At 42.3% G+C, this 23,267-nt stretch overlaps 1 protein-coding gene across 1 annotated transcript; it reads left to right on the forward strand.

Moving 5' to 3' along the window:
• The first annotated feature begins 15,132 nt into the window (after positions 1-15,132).
• On the forward strand, positions 15,133-21,863 carry tmem129 (transmembrane protein 129, E3 ubiquitin protein ligase). The gene is made up of 7 exons (XM_029441994.1): positions 15,133-15,438; positions 15,852-15,910; positions 18,658-18,915; positions 20,468-20,628; positions 20,716-20,875; positions 20,974-21,046; positions 21,173-21,863. The coding sequence occupies exons 1-7, from the start codon at positions 15,234-15,236 to the stop codon at positions 21,355-21,357; spliced, it is 1,101 nt and encodes a 366-aa protein (XP_029297854.1). The 5' UTR covers positions 15,133-15,233; the 3' UTR covers positions 21,358-21,863.
• The last annotated feature ends 1,404 nt before the right edge of the window (positions 21,864-23,267 follow it).

Consider the following 23,267-nt stretch of genomic DNA (forward strand, 5'->3'; position numbering starts at 1 on the left):
TCCACAAATCCCTCAAATTCTTCATCTTCAGTGTCCGAGTTTAACAGTTGGGCGATTACGGCATCCAGCATGCCCGGATCCCTCTCATCATTCCGAGTCAGTGTCGTTGCTGTTACCTGGCAGTTCAGTGAAGCTCGGACCACAATTGAGACTGATACCTTAGCCCAGGCATCCACGATCCATTGGCAGATAGTAGCGTAAGTGTGTGGTCTTCTTTACTTGCCGCAGGTCATCTTCTTGCTTCCTCCACTTCCATACCATTGATTCATTAATGTTGAATTCTCTCGCAGCTGCTCTATTCCCATGTTCTACTGCGTGACTGATAGCCTTGAGTTTGAAGTCCGCGTCGAAAGCGTGTCTCTTGACAGGTGCCATTTTGGGGTCCTTACACACACACACGGTAATATTATAGTGAAGCACAGTATGTATTACTCCGCGACGCTCCTGACTACGGTAGCCGTAATGCTGCAAGCGGTGCGGCTTTGTAGTTTACCAAAGTCGTACTAAAACATTTTGACAGAGCGCCGTGTAACACACAAAATCGCTTCGAGATCAGTAAACTCAAACAGAAATAATCCATATATAAAGTGCTCCGGATTATAAGGCGCACTGTCGCTTTTTGAGAAAATTAAAGGCTTTTAAGTACGCCTTATAGTGCGGAAAATACGGTACCTTATAAACCAACTAGAGCATTGCGCTCCCAGACTGCAGGGTTACTTGTAGTTCCTAGAGTATCTAAGAGTGCAATGGGAGCCAGAGCCTTCAGCTATCAAGCTCCTCTCCAGTGAAACCAGCCAGTTTGTGTTCGGGAGGCAGACACCCTCTCCACATTTAAGAGTAGGGTAAAGACTTTCCTTTTTGATAAAGCTTATAGTTAGGGCTGGCTCAGGTTAGCCCTGGATCAGCCCCTAGTTATGCTGCTATAGGCTTAGACTGCCGGGGGACACCTCCCTGCTCTCTTCCTTCTCTTCCTCTCTCCTCCCCTCCCTCTCTTCTTCTCCCTCTCTATCTGTATGTATTTATGTAAATGTATGTTACTAACTCATCATCCGGGGCATCATCCCCGGAGTTTCTGTGTCTCATGTGGCAGGTTGCCACTGATAAAGTTTACGTCAGGATCAGGAATCGTGGCTGCGCCTGCTGCCCTAGTCCTGCTGGACACCGGGAAGCCTTTTTGACATTTTCCTGGATTCATCCAAACTTTCTCTTTTTCAACACAACATCATTTTCTGTCAAATGTTGTATTTGTACTGTTGTTTATCCTGTACATACGACATCTATTGCATGTCCGTCCGTCCTGGGAGAGGGATCCCTCCTCAGTTGCTCTCCCTGAGGTTTCTTCCATTTTACCCCCTTTAATTATGGGGTTTCTTTTAGGAAGTTTTTCCTTGTGCGATGCGAGGGTCTAAGGACAGAGGGTGTCGTAACCTGTACAGTCTGTAAAGTACACTGAGACAAATGTATAATTTGTGATATTGGGCTATACAAATAAATTTGATTTGATTTGATTTGACTATGTGGGAACAACACCCCTTTACCATTATCTCAAAAGAGTGGACAAGAACATGCTAACACATGGCTAATTAGCATCAACAAAACTTTTAAGAAACAAAAGGGCTGTGTGTCGGGATATAAATCTACAAGTGGTAGTCCTCACTGGAACATTAAGGTGCAAAACCTAAATCAATTCCATGGGAATTGGGAGGACAAGTAACAGGCAAAGTCTAGCACTCAGAGATTTGTGATGTGCCAAGCTGCCCTGCATTATTATCACCCAGACAGAGCGTCTCTTTAACCGTGGACAACTACAAAAGGGGGAACTAACAACAAACTTCCCCAACAACACGTGTGCAACTACAGAACAGATTTGCTCCACTGTTGCAAGACCAAAGATCTCCGTCTGATGACGTGGATAACCTCTCATCTTCACACAGCAGGGTAAAGACTGAAACAAATTCAGAATGTAAAAGGCTGCAGGGGAAGCTGACATTACTGTAAAATATGTTACAAGAATGTCCATTAAAAACAACACCAAAATACTCTGTTTTCCCAATGATATGGTCTCTGACTTGGCAGAAAGGATCCTGCATGTCGGGCTGAGCATCCAACTGTGAAAAACATCATACTGGACATTAGGACAAATGAAGGAAGTAGTGAAAAAAGACTTTAAAGAGCTGTTGAAAATGGTCAGCTCTCTGAATGCTGAGGTGTTTATCAGTGGCCCTCTGCCGCCAGTCAGAAGAGGAGTTGAGAGATTCAGCAGATTGTTGGCAATGAACACATGGCTTTCAACTGCATGTACTGACCATTCAGTCCATTTTATTGACATCTTTTTAAGGCAGATGGACTTTGCCTGAAAAATTCAGGAGTAGAATTATTCACCTATTTTACTTCCTATTCATCTGTTCCCTCTACCAAGGACCAGCGACAAGAGGAATCAAACAGGAAGAAGACATAACACAGCGCCGCAGAAAGCTTTGAGGAGAACCCCGCAGCGACCGCCTGAGGAGAGATTTCATCATTTGAGACTTCAGAAACAAAAAGTGGAGTCTCCATCCCCCTTCACCCCGTCCCCCTACCAACGCCTGTGAGGATACTCTTCCTTCAACCCCTCAAACCCCATGCTCACTCTTCTCTCCAGGTACCCTTTCTCTCTCCTCCCCCCTTTTGGAGTTCACTGACCAAATCAAGGACCTGGTCACTGCCAGAACCAAACGTACCCTCCTCCCTACTACACAACGCCCACCACCTCCCCCCCTCGATCACCACCACAATCATCGAAGCTACGTTTACCACCACCCACCCCCATCATGGCATCATCCTATGTCTCCCCAGCCTGATAAGGTTGTGTGTGTACAAAAGGCAGAAAGCTCTATTTGATATGTGCTGGGTCCAGGCGGCTAATGGCACTCGTGACTTTTTCCAGGACAAGCCGGGGCCCTGAGTGCTGATAGCTTCCCCTGTTTCTGTCTTGATAGGTAATAGAAAAATAATGGTGAATCTATTAAGAAGCAGGAAGCCCTCAACCGTTTGTGCAAATGTATCAGATTTAGCATCCATACCAGCCACAGCCACCGCCTGTCACCAATTGGGCAGATAAAGCTTTTAACACACTAAAACTAGCTTTATGTCAGGTCTTTGGCAGGAAAGACATTTCTAATCAATGATTTTTATTACCGAGCACAATCTTGAATTTATGTGTTTAACTGAAACTTAGTTAGACCTAAATAACAGTGCAGCTGTTCTTATCGAATCAACCCCTCCCAACTTCAGTTTTTTGAGTGAGGCTAGAGCGCATAAGAAAGGGGGTGAAGTTGCCATTTTGTTTTATGATTCCCTTCACTGCGAGCAGATATCTTATGGAAACTCTGCTTCTTTTGATTATGTGGCTCTTCAGCTGAATTTTTCCTCTCAAGCTATGTTTCTAAATATCTATAGGCCACCTAAATACTGTGCAACCTTTTTTGATTACTTTACTGAAGTGCTGTATATAGTCTGTATTAACGTTGACTGTGTAGTTATTGTTGGTGATTTTAACATCCATGTTGATAACTTCCAGGACAGAGGGGCTAAAGATCTGTGTTGCGTTCTTGATAACTATGAAGTGACTCAGCATGTGACAGAGTCACACACAATAAGGGGCATGCTCTGGACTTACCTCCCAAGGTCTGAACATTTCCAACGTTGTGGTGACCAAAGTTGCGGTATCTGATCATTCATGTTTTTCTTTGAGAGCTCTATCTCTGTGCAAACTAATTTTCAAACAGAGGTAATAACAAAACGGTATATCACTGAAAACACCAGTGAAATATTTATTCAGAATTTCTCTTCAACACGTGCCCTCTCTAGAGCAGTGGTTCCCAAATGGTGTGACAAATCCTGGTGTGCCGTGGGATTTTGAAACAATTAGGCCTATTTAATTTAACTGTACACAAGGTTATGAATGATGTTTTATTTACTTCAGTGTTTCCCCTAGGTTTACTGCTCTGTGGGGTGCTGCCTGGGCTGGATCAGGTCAGTGCGTGGCGCAAATTTTTTAAGTTCTCTCCTTACCTTTTCTCCGCTCGGTCTCTGACTGTAAGTGTGTGTGCTGGCGCGCGTATGTGTGTGGGTTCGGAAGGGGAGCTCCGCCCTTCACAAAGCAGAGGAGAGAATGTAATTACACAAAGCAACTGAAACGTGCACATAAATGAGAAAAATGACATAAGCGTTTAGTTTATTAAAAAAAAAGAAATCTGTCAAAGCGAACCCGTTTTAGCCATTTGCGCATGGTGGGAAATATTAGAGTGTGACACATCAAAGGCTCTCTGCTAGTGTGAAGGAGAATAGCTTCTTACAAGGACTAGGCTAAATAAATGTTCACAGAGTGATTACAGTGATACTGTGTGTTATAGAGGGGATGTTGCCCGGATAATATGAATACAGGTGTGCCTTGAGATTTTGGCTAGATCTTTGGTGTGCCTTGGACACAGAAAGTTTGGGAACCCCTGCTCTAGAGTCTCAGTCAATCAACTTGTAAATCATTTCAATTAAAAAATTACAAATATTATTGATACCATTGCAACTAACAAGATGAAGATTGTTTCTGGTAAGAAAAGATCTCCATGAAGAAATGCAATAGCGGTAAGAATAGAGAAAAGAGAGTGTCGAAAAGCTGAACACAGATGGCGAAAAACAATTCTCCAGATTCATTATGACATCTATAAAGAGAGACTTTGCTTTTATATTCTGGAACTGAGAAATGCAAGGTTGTATTTCTTCTCTGACATCATCGGTAAAAACAATAATAATGCCTGTGCCTTGTTTGCTACTGTCGACAGACTAACAAACCCTCCTGTGTCAGTACTGTCTGAACTTCTATCCACCAGGGCCTGCAATTAATTCATCTCCTTCCTCATCAGAAAAAACGACAAGCAGCCAGTGCTTCCATACCAGGTACAGGATTGTACCTATTTCAAGTTAATGTACTTGCAAGATTCTTGCTGTTCAGAGTTGTATCCTCATTATTGTTTGCACTTATTGTAAGTCGCTTTGGAGAAAAGCCTCAGCTAAATGAACTGTAATGTAATGTAATATAATGTAATACAGGATATGTGTTGTCCCTGTGTCCAATTAAAATCGATTCAAATACCATGGCACAATTTTAACCGTTCAACTATTAAAACCTGGAGGACATTAAACAACATCTGAAATCCTCCTCCTGCTGCGTTGATATTCTACCAACATGCTTTTACAAATATGACATGTGGAGTTCCTGAAGGTAAGTGCAAGGAACAAATCAATGATTGGATGTGTTAGGTTTTTCTTATATTAAACAAACATAAAACTGAGGTGATTGTTTTTGGAACCAAGGACAAACGATTAAAAGTGAGTGCTCAGCTTCAATCGGCAATGTTAAAAACGATGGACAAGGCCAGAAATCTAGATGTAGTCATGGACTCAGACCTGAATTTTAACAGTCACATTAGGACAATTACAAAGTCAGCCTACTATCACCTTAAGAATATATCAAGGATTAAAGGAATTATGTCCCAGCAGCATTTGGAAAAATGTCCATGCATTTATCTTCATTAGACTGGACTACTGTAATGGTGTCTTTACAGGTCTCACTAAAAAATCCATTAGACAGCTGCAGCTGATTCTGAACTGCTGCTCGAGTCCTCACTAACACCAAGAAAGTGGATCACATTTTCGAGGTCTTTACACTGGCTTCCTGCCCGTCAAATAATTGACTTCAAAATACTACTGTTGGTTTATAAAGCACTGAATGGTTTAGGACCAAAGTACATTTCTGATCTTCTGCTACATTATGAACCATCCAGAACTCTCAGGTCATCAGGGAAGGGTCTGCTTTCTGTCCCAAAGGACGGTTCTGCTTTCGGTCCCCAGAGTCAAAATTAAACATGGAGAAGCAGCGTTCAGTTTTTAAGCTCCAAATATATGGAACAAAATCAAATAATTACTCATATCTTACACAGCACTATTACTTTTATCCCTGTGTTTTATACCAGTCTTATCCTATTTTAGCTTGTTTTTTATTCCTGATCTCTTGATTCTTTAATGACTGTTTTATATTGTTTCATAATGTGTTTCATGTGTATTTAATGTTTTTGTGAAGCACTTTGAATTGCCTTCTTGTTGAAATATGCTATATAAATAAATGTGCCTTTCCTTGCCTTACACCTTAAAGAAGGGAGCCTAATTCAGCTGTGGGTGTGACTATAAACAGAGTTCACTCTGTCACGGAGTGGGAGGGTGTTGGGACTGCATTGGAATGGGGCCAGAGTCACAAGAAAACAATACTGAGGCACAGCCGAGGCTGTGACTGTTACTGTTGCTGCTGCCATTTTAGAGGCCTAGTTCACTGACAGAGCAAGACATGCTGTATGCTCACTGTAAACATGCATTAATTTGGTTCCTTAAACATTCGATTAAATTTGTTTTCCTTAGATTTTTGCTTTTGCTTGACTGTGGTAGTGGTTTTTCTATTTGACATAAAATGGCATTGCTAATTACAGAGCCCCTAAACTGACATTTGCAAAGCAAATAATCAGACTTCCTCTAGTAAGCACAAGAACCTTACTATTGCTATTTTTTAGCAAGTATCTTCTGATGCTCTGTGCTAATCAATGGTTCTTAGGAAGCTGCATCTGAATAAATACTGACATCCACTAAAGCCTTTGTCAATGCAAACTGAAAGCAGCCTTAATTAGTGGTCAGTGAGATACAGCACTAAATGTTCTGCTCTGCCTTACAAAGTGTAGAGACTTTGTAAAGAATGTTTAAATATAGTTTATATTATACACCCAGACATCATACAGAGGGTATATAAGCATTAACACTCACTAAAGGAAGATATCTGATGTGGCACTGCCCCCTTGTGGCTGATGTAAATCGCCCGTGGAGACAAATTTTTAAATTAAACACGTGTGTCACTCCAACCAGCACACAAGGGTTGATCTGAGTGTGCTGTGTCTCATGACATTTGGTCTTTATGCCACAGCTGCTTAACTTGAAGTTGGATTTTGAAACAGTCATGATGCATCTTAATTAACAAATCACTGAATTTAATGAATCACCACTTTGATTTTATTCCTATCTTTCTGTGCTGGTGAATGTGCATGTGACTGGTTTGTTATACTTACACACATCTACTGTCGTGTTAACAGGCCCTGGTTGAAAGGCCTGTAGCCAGATTATATTGTTGTCCTGGAAGGAACAAAGACCTAACGAGACAGACAGCAGGTCTTCCCTTCTCTTGCTTCTGTCTGTCTTTATTTACATACACGTGTGTGTGTATTTTAGCTGTACTTTGTACTTCACATTTCTCTTTATGAACTCCATTAATAGGTCATATAATCCCAAATAACAACAAAATAAATGTTCCAAATATATATATAAAAATATTATTATCCAGACTGCATTTAGTTATTCTACATATACAAATGAGAAGAAAATACAATTTTCCTCCAAAGTACCTTAGTCTGCTGTTTAAGGTTTTTACAGCAGTACTAGGTTACTAGGTTACAGGTTACCGGGTAGGCTGGCTGGCTAACTACACACTGCACTCATGCCATGTTCATGTTAGATCGTTCAGACAGTAATTATGAGCAAAACGGTTCGCGTTCCACCTTAAAGTTGTAATTCCATCAAAGATATCTATTCAACACTAATAAAAACAACTACGCTCATTTAAACTATTTGATTTTATCTTGTTTCACTTGTTAATTAACTGCTACAAATGTGTAACACAACAAAAGTAGCTAATTTATTGTTATTCCATATTCATCAATATTGCTTGAATGGAGCATAATGCAACACATCAGTCTGGGAAATATTAAGTTATTATTACACCAATGGACTGGTAACACTTTATTGTAAAGATACATGAACTATTATAAATGTATGCATAACTGAATTCATGAAAAAGCATGAACTAGTTTGTGTTAGACTTCATGACCTATCAGGAATGTAAATTGATTAATAGCATCTTATCGAAGGTATCTCAATCATCTCGATGTCTGAGTTATTAATGATATTCATGTCTTCTTTAGAGTTAAGTCTGCAGTTAAAGGGGCATCGTAGTGAAGGTGAACTAAGGGTTACTTTTTCATGACCTCCTCATGTGTGTGGCCCTTTAAATAAAATGAATAAAGTCTTTAACACTGATAAATAAGATATGATTAATGGTGGTGTATTAACCATTTTTTGCTTATGCATCTTTTGCAGGGACAGCGCTCAATTAAAAGTAATTGCACCAGAGTTAGATAAAAACGTATTTGCATCTGTTGTCCCTAGGCAGGTGGGCAACAACAACCACATAACAACAAATTCACTACATAAAACAGCAATACATAAAAGTCCATCAGTGTGAGATAATAAATAGAATCAGTATGATGAATAAATAAAAAATACAAGGCGTGGTGGTAACACTGCAAAGCTTCCTGAGTGTTTAATGTTTATGGGTATGGAATTCCACTTCTCCACTACTTTAACCGAGAAAGCAGATTGACCTGCTGTCTTGAACTGTGCTACCGAGTCGCCCCTCGTAGATGCTCCAGTCTTAATAGCACTGCCACTGCCGGGGGAGGCCAGGCATCCTCTACGAGGAGGGGATACGAGATTATGAATCATTTTAAACATCAGGCATTAGGGATGTAACGAAACCTAAAACTCACGGTACGATAATGTCATAATAAAAAGTCCACAATACGATATTTCTGACAATATTAAACATGTATGAAAATATGTCTTGATTTATTTTTATTTTTATTAAATAATGAATCTGGCATGTACTGCTTTCATTAAAAAAAAAAAAAAATGTAATTGTAACTTAATTTTCCTTAACTTAACTTCTGCTATCCTTCTTTAATAAAATAAAAGTAGTCATGATCTATAAGCATGTGCAAAAAAAACTGACAAGAATTGCCTTTTGCAAAGATGAACATGGCCCGGGCCTCCAGCAGTGTGGTGTCTGTGTCCCAGCAGCGATCAGCAGAGCAGCGAGGCAAACCTTTGCACCTGGCTGCCGGGGGCGGAGCTTGGCTTGCACGAAAAGAATGACAGGAGTCTGTCTTCTCGTCTAGTATGAAACAAAAAAGGAGAGATATTAGAACGCAGTTATTAATAACCATGTAATATTGTCACAAACTCATTACGGTATCGAGACATATTCATTTATCCCGACATCACCAGATTCGATGTATCGTTACATCCCTATCAGGCATGCATCACAGTGAAATAAGAAGTGAGCAAAATGAGGAAATTATATTTTTTCAGGATATTACAGTGATGATAATGTCTTGGCTTTTTATCTGGTACTTTTAGTATTTGTGTATAGGGTGAGAAGAGGCTTGAGTGTAGTCACACCTGCCTGTGACCAGGTTGTTGTTCAATAAAACAGATGAGGAAAAATCATCATGTGTACAAAAAGCGGAAGGAGACAACTGGTGCCTGATGCTCTTAAAATGACTTGGATTAGACTTCACATTCCCTAATAACTTGTTTTGTTTTTTAAAGACTATAAAGGTATTTGTCAATTATAAGGCCAAGATATTTAACATGTGTCACAGATGTGATGACCTCATCATTGATTAAAATGTCAGGATTCTCTGAATTATTGTATGTGTCTACAAGTTATATTTACTCGTGTTGTTGCGTATATTGTAAGTTTCAGAATGATTTTCAACACTTAAACTTCCAAACCACATAGTCATATTAAAGAATAAGAGAGGTACTTTCCTAGAGTCTTGGGGCCTTTGCGTTTCTGGTGTTACAGGTCATCTGGTGTCCCTTTACCTTGTGACAGCAGCAGGACAGGCACCAGGTGGGCAGGCAGGAGTCAAATCTTTAGAGTACCTGAACAAATACACCGACACATCATCGACAACATGTATACGTCAACAATAACATCCAAAACCCAAGATTCATTCTTAGTGGTTTCTGTGACATGAGAAATACTTTTAGAAATACTTACAAAAACGGCCAAAGTGCACAGAGCTACCTATACTATAGATCGTGTGCATGTGACGTCACGCTTATTTCCCAACCCGTAAGTCAGCCATGTTGTATGATATACACAACCAAGACGACGTCCGTTCGCGTGGGAGTTGCTGCAACGCTTCGTAATTTTCTTTGTATTTAAACGTCTAAGATTGAAAGAAAATGCCAATCGTGTGCGCAGTGTATAATTGTGGTAATAACGCTACTCGTGACCCAGAGAAACGGTTCTTTAGATTTCCTACAATCATCACAAACAACGATCCACAAAAGAGGGATGAATTGCTGTCTACCGAACGCCGTAAGCTGCAGTTTAGCAACATAACTCGTGAGGATTTAACAGAAGAAAAAGCACAATTCACCCGTGTGTGTGGCGTCCACTTTATATCTGGTAAGAGCTCATGCTAAAGCTATGTTTACGTTAAACATTTGTGCTTATGATATACCCGAACACTGTAAGACCTTACTTCTCCATATTGCTGACTGGTAAATGAGGCACTTTCTTTACATGTGATGCCATTTGCTCTTTTCTTCTGTGCATGTTTTTGTTTGGCTTATTCTTGAGACTACTTCACTTGCGAAAAGCAAAGCACCAATGTGAAAACATGCTTCGCTTAATCCAGCCATACAATCAGTGTGAGAGGATAACATCGGCGCTCTTCTCACTCACAAACCACGGCTTGAGCGGTGTATCTCGAGCTCTTTGAGAGTGATTTACACTGGCATGGACGAGCACCCTGTCATCTTTCAGTGGTTTGGTAAGACTACCATCCCATCCAGAAACAAAGACATTATAAGCATCTAAGCTCTTGTATGCCTTCATTTGTGCATTGGTTGCCCACGACGTTTGTAGCACAAGGTAGTTCACAATATCCGAATATTCAATCGGCGGTAATGAATCTAAATCCTCAATATAATCCGACGGCTTTAGCGTGTACGGGTCATGAACTTTTTCTCTGAATCTTGCCTTTGCAGAGGACTCCAGAGAGTCACAATACTTTGAAGAAGTCGGAGTTGTATTGTTGTTGTTGTTCGCTTTAGACGCCATTGTTGATTTTTTATTCATCCAAAATGGAGTCGCACGCTTACGTCACACAGTTTTGTCACGTGTTTGCACACTACCTATAGCAGGGGTCGGGAACCTATGGCTCGCGAGCCATATATGGCTCTTTCGATAATGAAATATGGCCCGTTTAACATTTTTTAACATGATTAACAAGTAATAAATAATTATATTGTGTCATTTTAAAGTAAAAACATTTAGCAGCGGATTTGTTTTTAGTTCTCCCCTCTCCTTTCCTCCGCCCTGTCTCTGGCTGTAGGTGAAGGTGTGTTCACACATGTGTGCGTAGGGGGCGGAGCCCCGCCCGTAGCGAAACCGAACAGAGGAGAAGCTGCACAAAGCAAGCAGTAGACCGGGGGTGTCAAACTCAATCACAGGGAAGGCCAAACATGGTCCACATTTATTGAACAGGATACACATATTGGATAAAGTGCAAAAAGATATGGAACATATTTAAGTCAACTGCAAACGGATTGCTGAGCAGTTCAATTTAAATTTCTGACCTGCAAAGTCGGCAAATGCGCTCAGTTTATGAGCAGAATGCAGTCGGGAACACAGAGGGGGAGATGGTTTGTCAATGTTTGGAAACACGCAGTGACCAAAGTTTCCTTCTGCATCCGAGTCTCCCACAGAAAGCTCGGCTTAGAAAGCTCTCACTGCATCATACATGTCCGTGATCACACGGCAATGAAGCTGCAGGTTTAACAGTGAGATGCTTCATTATGTCGCACACAAAGGCCAGCTCACATCGTCCCAGAGATCTGTGGTATGTTTCCCTTTGTTTTCCAAAAACTTTCATTTCATTCACACATTTAGATTCTTCCTCAAATGTATTTCCCCGTGGTTGTGCCATGCATTGATGTAATTACCAAAACCGGCGGGCCAGTTATGACAGACATATGATATTTTCTATAATTGCCTTGAGTTTGACCCCCGTGCAGTAAACACTGAAACGTGCACATAAATGAGATAAATAACGTAAGCGTTGAGTTTATTTAATAAAAGAGCACATGTTCAATGAAACACTGATACTGATATTAGTACTCGGAGACGTGTTATTCTTAAAAAATGCACGCATAAAGTTGCATTCAAATATATATATTTTTATATATGGCTCTCAAGGAAATACATAAAAAAATATTTAGCTTTTATGGCTCTCCCAGCCAAAAAGGTTCCCGACCCCTGACCTATAGAGACAGAGTCCCAACCTGGTGGAAGAGTCACGGCACGCCACTGCTAGCGAGAGGAAAGTGCAAAACACACCTATATATTGTTATATGCTAAGCTAGCTCACTGCTTTAGCTGTATATGTAATGTTGTTTGTAACTTTATATCACTTGAACCGGGGACAGCATGGGACCACATAGGCTATGTGTTTTCAAAAGTGTAAAAACAACAATTTGCTCAGCTAACCGGTTTCTGAGTGCAGCGACAAACAGTATTGACTTTAACACACGGGCTCCTGACAGTCTGAAGACCAGAGCCGCCTGCTGCCAGCTGCACTAAGCGTCTCACAGTGGGGAGTGGGGGCCCCCTTGAAGCAACATTTGGAATTTAACTCCTATATGAATGTACTTAAAATTAATAAATATAAATATATGAAAACTATATGTAATATAAAAAATGTAATCTAATGATGTGACAACACAGTGCGCTCTTGTCATGGCATGTCAGCATATGTGTGTGACAGTCTTACTCTCAACACAGGGAACAAAGCCAGCAGGTCACTTAACCAGGAGTTAAAAATTGAAGGGGCAGCTCGGAGCTCTGAAGGCAGCTCGTGATTAACAGAGATGTAACTGACCTGGTCCCTTCACACCTCCTCACTGGTGAAAAGAGCACAGCTCCCTCATCCTCACCACGTTCTACAGAGGCACCATAGAGAACATACTGACCAGTTGCATCTCTACCTGGTCTGGAAACTGCAACACCTCAGACTGGAAGTCTCTGCAGAGAGTGGTGAGGACAGCGGAGAGGATCATCAGGACGTCTCTTCCTTCCATCAGAGACACTGCTAATAAACGCTGCCTCACCAGAGCCCAGAACATTATAAAAGACCCCACTCACCCCCACCACGGCCTGTTCTTCCTGCTACCCTCTGAATTGTACATTGTATAGCTCGAAATGACAATAAAGTTGTTGATTTGATTTGATTTGATTGTACAGAAGGAGAAGAAGCACAGCTGCCTGACTTGAGCAGACTCGTCAACATTACATCCATGATCCCTGCACGCTTTCATAGTTTGTTTAGATTAAATCCAAAGTGGCAGAATGGAGAAAAAGACTCGCAGCATCGCCTCGTCCTCACCGTTGGCGAGATGCTGCTTCACCGGTAGTAGAGTGTGTGTGTATAATTTTTTTGAATATGAACAATTTTATTGATATCAATGATTATCTTGAATATTTCCAAATAGCCAGACCTGCTCATACCAATTTCCAACAAAGTCAAGGAATGAGAGAGAAATAATGAAATAATGCCATAGATGAAAGAGTGAATGAATGTGTTAGCCCTGCCTGATGCAGTAAATGTAGAAGGATAGTGATATTTAGTGGAGGCAGACCTTCCCTCATAGCAAATAACAATAAATGATTGGAACCATAAAGAAGAATGGTAACGATGGCCTGAATCAATGCTGCTATTCATCACAATGGAATTTATGTCCACTCGAATCCTCACCCCCATTCTTACAGCTGAGGGACGGAGACAGAAAGCAGTGGAGAGAAGAGAAAGCACGTTTAAGTATTTATGATCATTTTGTGTCAGACTCTGCTTAAATCCAAGGTCTTCCTCCATCGATCTGTGGCTCCTTTTATCCTGCACATTCCTTCTCCTCTTTTATGTTTTGCTATTCTTCTCCAAAATGATTCTTCTCTCTAGTTTCTCCAATATGCAGTCTTAGCTCTTGTGTTTAAAAAAGTGAATATTTGAGATGTATTTAATGTATTATTTAAAGTATATATAATTTTCTCGCCTGGAAAATTATTTTAAAATGACTAACAGCTTTTATAAATCTTAAACAAAGTTTCTTTGTTAAGTAAAGGTTGATAAAGCTGGCGCCGCTAAGCAAAGTAATCACACTTCCACCGTAAAGCAGAAGTAAAAACACAAAAGTATGCAATGTGGAAGCTCCCTAGTTCAGGCGAAGAATAACATGAATAGGCCACAAGACTTAGTACATTTAAACATTACATTTAAACGTTGAAGTCTCACGTTGGGTCCAATCATCTCAAGATGAATTGTTGTTTGGCGCCCGGTGAGCAAGCGCACCAAGATTATTATATAATCAATCCAAAATATAATCAGCACTTTCCATTATTCCATAATTATAATGTATTACTGGGAGGGTGGCATAGACTGATACAAACAAATGCTGACATTGCAAAAGATCACAGTCTCCACACTGTAAAGCAAGTAAAAATGATCGCTCTCATTGCCAGGCCCTGCATTCGTTTCTGAGACAACAGTGTTTCTTATTTTTCATGATATTCTTTACATGGAGCAGTCTGTTGCAAGGACATGTGGTGCAAAACAAAATAATGCAAATGTTTTAGGTAATGCATAGTGCCATTGAAAGCATAAAGGCACTACTGTAAATAATAAGTAAACCCATGCAGGTAGGTGTCATGGGTTTCGTCATGGTATCAGTCATTGTGAGAGTAATTTGCCGTGGTGCTGCCTTGGTGGAGTGTGTGTGTCATCATGGTAACACCTTTGCACCTGATTGGTTTGCATGATGTGGTCCAATTTAGAGTATTACTGCATTTTATGTTATTTTGTTTCCAGCTGGGTTCTTTTGTTTAGTTTAGTTTTTGTCACTACCGTAGAAGTTTTGTATGTATGTATGTACCATGATACCTCATTGAGGGGAAAGGTTGAAGTTGTCCTGTAGGCTGAGGGATGGGGGTATATTGGTCATACGTATATGTGCCGTGAAGTTTCTTCCTTTATTTATGCATGTTTTATATAATAAATACAATTTGTATCACAACAGGAGTAATGGAGATATTTCCTGCCACACTCCAGCCCAGCAGGTGGCGGTAATGCGCCTCTAAGCGGATTTGCCAACAGCCAATAAGCACCAAAGAAGAAAAGAAAGAAGACTTGTAGAAGAAAAAGGAAGTCTACCTCTATTCTCAATATTCCTGTGATAGTAGTAAACCTAGATAAAGTATGGAGAGCCCGGAGCTAACTTTTACTTTGGCTTACATAGTGTTCTCTCTCTGCTTCGTGTTCACGCCCACCGAGTTCCGTTCGGCCGGTTTAACCATCCAGAATCTGTTTTCGTCCTGGCTGGGGAGTGAGGATGTGGGCTTCGTCCAGTACCACGTCAGGAGGACCAGCATTACCGTACTGATCCACTCTGCACTGCCTTTAGGTACAATCTAACATTCAGACAGATATAAGGACGGGGAAATAACTAAGTCAATATTCTCATATTTGTCGTCTTACAAAATATTCCGGAGACCGAACTGAAAGATACTGAATAAATTAGCTAGCGCGCACAGTTTGACGTTTGATAATCTGAAATGAAGTAATTTGTTGGAAGGTGTAGCTTTAGTTAAATCCCGTTTTACATTTTGGCAACAGTTATTTACAAACTTTGTTCAACACACGTCCTGCTAGTGTTCCTGTCAAATACAACACACAGGATGCGCTCGCGACACCTACATGTTGAGCTGCTCAGTGTTGGACAAAATAATCGGTCAATGTCCTCACGGGCTGTCTTCATGATTCTGTGTGTGTATGTTGTGTGTCTAACATGGAGTGTAATCTGTTTTATCTCTCCAGGTTACTACATGGGGATGTGTATCGCTGCTCCAGAAAATAACCTGGGTTACATTCACCAGGTTAGCCTGTCTCTCCACCCCTCTCTCTCTACCTGTCTCTCCACCCCTCTCTCTCTCTCTCTCTACCTGTCTCTCTACCTGTCTCTCCACCCCTCTCTCTCTACCTGTCTCTCTACCTGTCTCTCCACCCCTCTCTCTCTCTCTCTCTCTCTCTCTCTCTCTCTCTCTCTACCTCTCTCTCTACCTCTCTCTCTACCTGTCTCTCTACCTCTCTCTCTACCTGTCTCTCTCTCTACCTGTCTCTCTACCTCTCTCTCTACCTCTCTCTCTACCTGTATCTCTCTACCTGTCTCTCTACCTCTCTCTACCTGTATCTCTCTACCTCTCTCTCTACCTGTATCTCTCTACCTCTCTCTCTACCTGTCTCTCTACCTCTCTCTCTACCTGTATCTCTCTACCTCTCTCTCTACCTGTATCTCTCTACCTCTCTCTCTACCTGTCTCTCTACCTCTCTCTCTACCTGTATCTCTCTACCTGTCTCTCTACCTCTCTCTCTACCTGTATCTCTCTACCTGTCTCTCTACCTCTCTCTCTACCTGTATCTCTCTACCTGTCTCTCTACCTCTCTCTCTACCTGTCTCTCCACCCCTCTCTCTCTCTCTACCTGTCTCTCTACCTGTCTCTCTACCTGTCTCTCTACCTCTCTCTCTCTCTACCTGTCTCTCTCTACCTGTCTCTCTACCTCTATCTCTCTACCTCTCTCTCTACCTCTCTCTCTACCTGTCTCTCTCTACCTCTCTCTCTACATCTCTCTCTACCTGTGTCTCTCTCTGTCTCTCTCTACCTCTCTCTACCTGTCTCTCTACCTGTCTCTCTCTACCTCTCTCTCTACCTGTGTCTCTCTACCTGTGTCTCTCTACCTGTGTCTCTCTACCTGTGTCTCTCTACTTGTGTCTCTCTACCTGTGTCTCTCTACCTGTCTCTCTCTACCTCTCTCTCTACCTGTCTCTCTCTACCTGTCTCTCTCTACCTGTCTCTCTCTACCTCTCTCTCTACGTCTCTCTGTACCTGTGTCTCTCTCTGTCTCTCTCTACCTCTCTCTACCTGTCTCTCTACCTGTCTCTCTCTACCTGTGTCTCTCTACCTGTCTCTCTCTACCTCTCTCTCTACCTGTGTCTCTCTACCTGTGTCTCTCTACCTGTGTCTCTCTACTTGTGTCTCTCTACCTGTGTCTCTCTACCTGTCTCTCTCTACCTCTCTCTCTACCTGTCTCTCTCTACCTGTCTCTCTCTACCTGTTTCTCTCTACCTGTCTCTCTCTACCTGTCTCTCTCTACCTCTCTCTCTACGTCTCTCTACCTGTGTCTCTCTCTGTCTCTCTCTACCTCTCTCTACCTGTCTCTCTCTACCTCTCTCTCTACCTGTCTCTCTACCTGTCTCTCTCTACCTTTCTCTCTACCTTTCTCTCTACCTGTGTCTCTCTACCTGTCTCTCTCTACCTCTCTCTCTCTACCTGTCTCTCTCTACCTGTCTCTCTCTACCTGTATCTCTACCTGTATCTCTACCTGTGTCTCTCTACCTCTCTCTACCTGTCTCTCTCTACCTGTCTCTCTACCTCTCTCTCTACCTGTCTCTCTCTACCTCTCTCTCTCTACCTGTCTCTCTCTGCCTGTTTCTCTCTACCTGTCTCTCTCTACCTGTCTCTCTCTACCTGTCTCTCCTACCTGTCTCTCTCTACCTGTCTCTCTCTACCTGTCTCTCTCTACCTGTGTCTCTCTACCTGTCTCTCTCTACCTGTCTCTCTCTGCCTGTCTCTCTCTGCCTGTCTCTCTCTACCTGTCTCTCTCTACCTGTCTCTCTCTGCCTGTCTCTCTCTACCTGTTTCTCTCTACCTGTCTCTCTGCCTGTTTCTCTCTACCTGTCTCTCTCTACCTGTCTCTCTCTACCTGTCTCTCTCTACCTCTCTCTCTACCTGTCTCTCTCTACCTGTCTCTCTCTATACCTGTCTCTCTCTGCCTGTTTCTCTCTACCTGTCTCTCTCTACCTGTCTCTCTCTGCCTGTCTCTCTCTACCTGTCTCTCTCTACCTGTCTCTCTCTACCTGTGTCTCTACCTGTGTCTCTCTACCTGTCTCTCTCTACCTGTCTCTCTCTGCCTGTCTCTCTCTGCCTGTCTCTCTCTACCTGTCTCTCTCTACCGGTCTCTCTCTACCTGTCTCTCTCTGCCTGTCTCTCTCTGCCTGTTTCTCTCTACCTGTCTCTCTCTGCCTGTTTCTCTCTACCTGTCTCTCTCTACCTGTCTCTCTCTACCTGTTTCTCTCTACCTGTCTATGAATACACTTGGTGTCACTCTATGCACACACATTACACTTCAGACAACTGTTTAATTTCCCATTATTATGAAAATAACCCATTTTCACTTGCCAAATTTTCACCAGAGTTTGTGTTCAGTGTCCTAAAATAAAAACTCAGCAATGCATTGAGTTGAACTAAGTCACTCCCCTCTGAAGCAAGAGAAAGCTACAGGCTGTCCCAGCAGCGTCTTCTGCTCAGTCATACTCTGTTTAAATAATCATTAAGACATATTTGTTTATTGATATTCCTTTGTGCCAAGATTTAGATTTTTCTAAATGATATCTCATTCCGGTCCTAATAAAAGTTTTATCATTTCTGCATCAGCAATGAAATGTGCAATCTTTAACTTGCATATGTCCTTCCCCTGATGCAGGGAGGAGGTGAGGATGTTCTCCACACTGTTGGCAGTAGTTCTTAAATGTTGGTCTCATGTGTTTCATGTTGTGTTTCAACAGGTGAGTGACAGCTGGAGAGCATTTCTCCTCCTCTCTCTCTGCTTCCAATTGACCAGCTGGACGCTAGTCATCTACTGGTCCCGCCATCACTGGCACAACCATCCAATCAGCCGGGTCCTGCAGGCGCACATACAGCCTCCTCACTCCAGCTGGGGCTCCGTGGCAGCCAGCGTCAACGATGAGTTCAGACGTATAGATAAGTTTGCTACAGGAGCACCTGGAGCCAGAGTTATAGTAACTGACAGCTGGGTGTTGAAGGTGAGTGAAAAACCTTCTTCTGTGTTGATATTGTGTTGGTGTTGATTAGAGGTGTCCATACTATGGCCGCGTGGGTGATGTGCTGGCTGAGACCTTCATTCATATGGTCGTGAGTTATTTTCAAATGAAACCTATATTTGGCCTGCTGGCTGTAAAATGCAGTTCGTACTGTAAACACTAGGTGTCATTATCACCACATGTGTAGATTGCCAGATGACATCAAGGAAGTCGATCTCCTGTGGGAGAAATGTGTTGAGTTACAACTCTGCAGCCACGACAGGTGAGCAGAAAGGAATGATATCCCTGGTGTTCAGTCAGGTTATTATCAACAGAAGACACTCTTCACCACAGACGCCCTGCTGGGTTCTGTGATTTGATCTCATCCGATCAATAGCGCTTACTCACCAGGAGTTTCAGGCTTTCCTCCACCAGCAGCTCCCACTGTCGTGTCGAGAGTTCTACAGAGTTTTAATAGAAATGTAAGTGATAAAGTCATCTTTGTGCAGATTCAAGTGTCATGAAATGACAAAGCTCATGCCCCAGGACTATATACGTTATAGTCCATGCGGCCCCAGGAAGGAGAAGTTTGGTCACAGAAAAAGCTATTAATAAAGGTCTTATGCACTGATCTATTGTTCTTTGTATGTGACTTTGTGTGATGAAGTATCGCTGCAGTGATCAGGGTCCAAGCAGTGACCTCATGAAAACATACCACGTGCACAAATGTCACGTTGTTTGCAAGTCAGAAAAGGCGACTGACTGACTGCGCGGTTGGAGAGGCTCTCACTCTCACTGAACTCACAAGTTGAGGCAAAGACATCACATGTGCAGAACTGGTGTATTTTTGTTTATTTTAACATGAAAATGCTTACAACAGTGAAGTTTGAGTTTAGAAATTGATAAAGTAGTACAGGATATGGCATGTCACTCATGTTTGTGAGTGCATGACAGATGGGCAGAAACAGGAGGAGGCTCTCCCACCCTGCCCGCCGGCTGAGCCAGGAAGACAAACCGACCTCACAAGCAGAAGGCAGCGAGAGCGACGTCACAAAACTTATCCCATATCAACTTGTTTTTCTCGGATGTATCATCAAAGATTTTAGTGAAATTTGTTCAGAAATCATAGGATTTGAACCCTGGAACTGTGAATCCCCAGAGAAGGTGACTTACTCACACTGCCACTGGGAGACATTACTGTTCACACTTATTACAAGTTGACGCAATGATAATAATAACACAGATTGATGTATCGAAATTTCTTTGATAACTAAAGATCCGCAAATATAGATGGATAGATGATTCTGACAGACTTTCAGGACGATCGGCCCAACGGTCTTGACGAGTTTACAGAAATAGATTTTTTTAGAACATTTAGTTTGACATTTGTAGAGCAGACATTTTTGTGACTTGTGGTCTTACAGTTTTTGCTACATTAACACTTGAAGAAGACGAAGCAGCGGAAGAATGAGGAGAACAAAAACGCTGCTTGGACCCCTAAGTGTCACCAAACACTTCAGTTCCCCTTTTCAGGATCATCTTTGTCCTTCTCCAGGTGACCACCTATCACGTGTACATGGCCTTACAGAGTGACTGTCATGTGACAGTGACAGAATCCAGACAGCACCAGCTGAGTCCAGACTCGACATCCCCCGCACAGATCTTGACCCTGAGAGTGCACAGCATCAACGCTGCTGTCAGAACCTTTGATATCAGGTGTGTGTGTGTGTGTGTGTGTGTGTGTGTCTCAAAATGGCATATGCCATTTTCGAAAAAGCCATGTCACTTCTCCACTGTTTCCAGGCTCATCTCTACAGAGTATGCCGAGCTCAGGGAGAAGCTCCACGCTCCCATCAGAAACTCTGCCAACGTGGTGATCCACCAAACCATGAGTGAACTCTTCCTGGAAACATTTAGAGCTCAGGTGTACCTGAATCAACCGTACACACTCCCCAGTGGACAGGTACACTACCGTTTGTGTTTATACTACTGCTGTGCTAATATCCTGTCCATATGATTGCAATAACAATGCACAAGACTCTTCTCTCTCTCCATACACAGGAGGTGGAGCCCTGTATAGGTTGTATGCAGGTTCCAGCAAGCACCAAGCTGCTCAGACTCTGCCACGCAGAAGGTAGGAGAGAAGTCTGTTACTTCATTAATGTGGACATCCTTTATTTGTCCAGCTTCCTTGTTCTTAGCTGTTGAGTGTATTTGTGTGTGACTCTGGTTCTGACCCTGTGGCTGCTGTGTGTTATAGGAGATGATAATGAGTCAGAGTGCCAGCGGTGTTTCTGCAGACCCATGTGGTGTCTGTCCTGTCTGGGTCGATGGTTCGCCAGCCGGCAAGATCAGCAAAGACCTGAGACCTGGTTGTCCAGCAGAGTCCCCTGTCCCACCTGTAGAGCCAAATTCTGTATACTGGACATCTGTGTGGTCCACTGACCAGACACGCATACAGATTCAAACGGATGTTATTCAGCAACATTCAGCTCCAGACCTCTGATAGAGAAGCCGTGTGCAGGACGTTGGACTGGACTTAGTTGTTGTACCTGCTGACTCTGTGCTTTCAATCAGGACTGATCATTTAGAGTAAAGACAAAGCTCGGACAAACATTTGTTTTGAACTCCAACATAGTGTAAAATGGTAGATCAATGTGACATTTTGGGAGATAGGCTTGTTTGGTGTTTACCCCAGTGAGATAGGGTGGCTGATATCAGATGCCCTGATCCCTGAGCACTCTGTAAGTAAACATCAGAATGTGTTTAGGTCAGCACAAAGACTGAATTCAGGGGGAAATCAAAGTGGAAAAATGTGCCTTCCCACAATTCTATGACCAGAGCCTGTATCCCTGTACTTCCACTTCAGAATGCTCTAAAAAGCCAAAGTAAAACTGACTTACCTGCATCAAGATGTGAAAAACATCTAATCAGACAAAGATTTAACTGATTCTGCCTCGTTGTTTGTTCTTCCAAACGTCCTTCCATGTGATCAGTGATGATGTTATTCTTCAAAAGCACAATTTATTTAACTTAAAGAGCAAGTTGCTGGTTGGAAGCCCTCGTGAATCAATGCGTAGGACTATTATGTAGAAACTAGATTTTTGTGGGGGAAACATCTGGGATACATATGTGGCATAAACCTCAAAGACAAATGAAACATGATGTCACAGGAGGCAGAGCTTGTCAACTTCATCAATAACAAATATGGATGTCAATGATAGTTTTGACACTGAAGAGGTTGTAAATGTATACTTGTACTCATGTCATGAGTCTGCGAGGTGTCCAAGACACCAGGAACAGAAAGAGATCAAAAGAAATGATGCCTTGACAAGAAATCGAGTTGTGTTGTGAGGAGAACAGCTGGACACATGTCTTGGTGAGTGACAGGCATTAGATACTGATGGCTAATAACTTCACATCACAGCATTGCATATCAGACTAAAAACTAGTATTTGGTCGTATTGATACTTGCGTAACACAAACTAATGCACAAGTATCTTGTTTCAGTCGTGCATTGTACAATCTGTGTCTGTCTCCACTACGTTACACGTGCTGGACCGCAGGCGGGACAGACGGCCTGAAGATGAACATTACTTTTGATGAAGAGGTGCTTGTGTGTTGTGGCTCTATCCCCAGACAATAGCACGACACAGCTTACAGGCAGGTTGTCTGCTGGCCTGTGGCTCATTATGACGTACCCTCCCGTGTTGTGTCTGCCAGCAGAGGACAGGAGAAGACTTTACAAGACTTGGCCTCATTTGGATGACAATCAATAAAGTTAATAATAATAATCACATCTCTTTGAGATATCCCACGAATAAACAAGTCTGCCGGAGTATGTAACCTCTTTGGTCTAAGTTCATTTGATATGAATTGATCTCACTCACACCTGGAAAGCAGGAACCAAAACATCTGCTGGTTTCATAAGATGTGTCGAGCTGCATGCTGTGCAACGTCCTTCGTCATCTTCTCACAGGATCTGGAAGGAGGGACTGGTGCAGTGGAGGACATCAGAACCGCTCTGTGCTAGAGCCGGGGTAGCCATCTCAGAGACTCCATGATCGGCGTAGGTTTCATTCCAACATTGAGGGTGGGACACATGTTAAGCGAGGTTCTGTCTGGGAAAATTTGAGCATCAAACACTTACTTTCCTGCATTCTGGTGAATCTTTATGCCTGCATCAGATTGTGGTGGAAAAGTCTTAATTTATGTAAAGGAAAACACATGATAGATGATCATTCAAAATGTAATGCAGCTGCACCCTGCTGTGCCTGGTTACCTCTGAAGATGCCCTTATAACTAACTTCATACTGATCAGATGTGCCTATGGATAGTTCCATCAAAACAAGCTT

This window comes from Cottoperca gobio, chromosome 10, assembly GCF_900634415.1.
Source record: "Cottoperca gobio chromosome 10, fCotGob3.1, whole genome shotgun sequence".
Classification (NCBI taxonomy): domain Eukaryota; kingdom Metazoa; phylum Chordata; class Actinopteri; order Perciformes; family Bovichtidae; genus Cottoperca; species Cottoperca gobio.

Coding starts and splice junctions, on each gene's coding strand:
- tmem129 (XM_029441994.1), top strand. CDS start 15,234: ATGGAGAGCCCGGAGCTAACTTTTACTTTGGCTTACATAGTGTTCTCT. Junction 20,629..20,715: donor GTCAGAACCTTTGATATCAG/GTGTGTGTGTGT, acceptor CACTGTTTCCAG/GCTCATCTCTACAGAGTATG. Junction 20,876..20,973: donor ACACACTCCCCAGTGGACAG/GTACACTACCGT, acceptor CTCCATACACAG/GAGGTGGAGCCCTGTATAGG.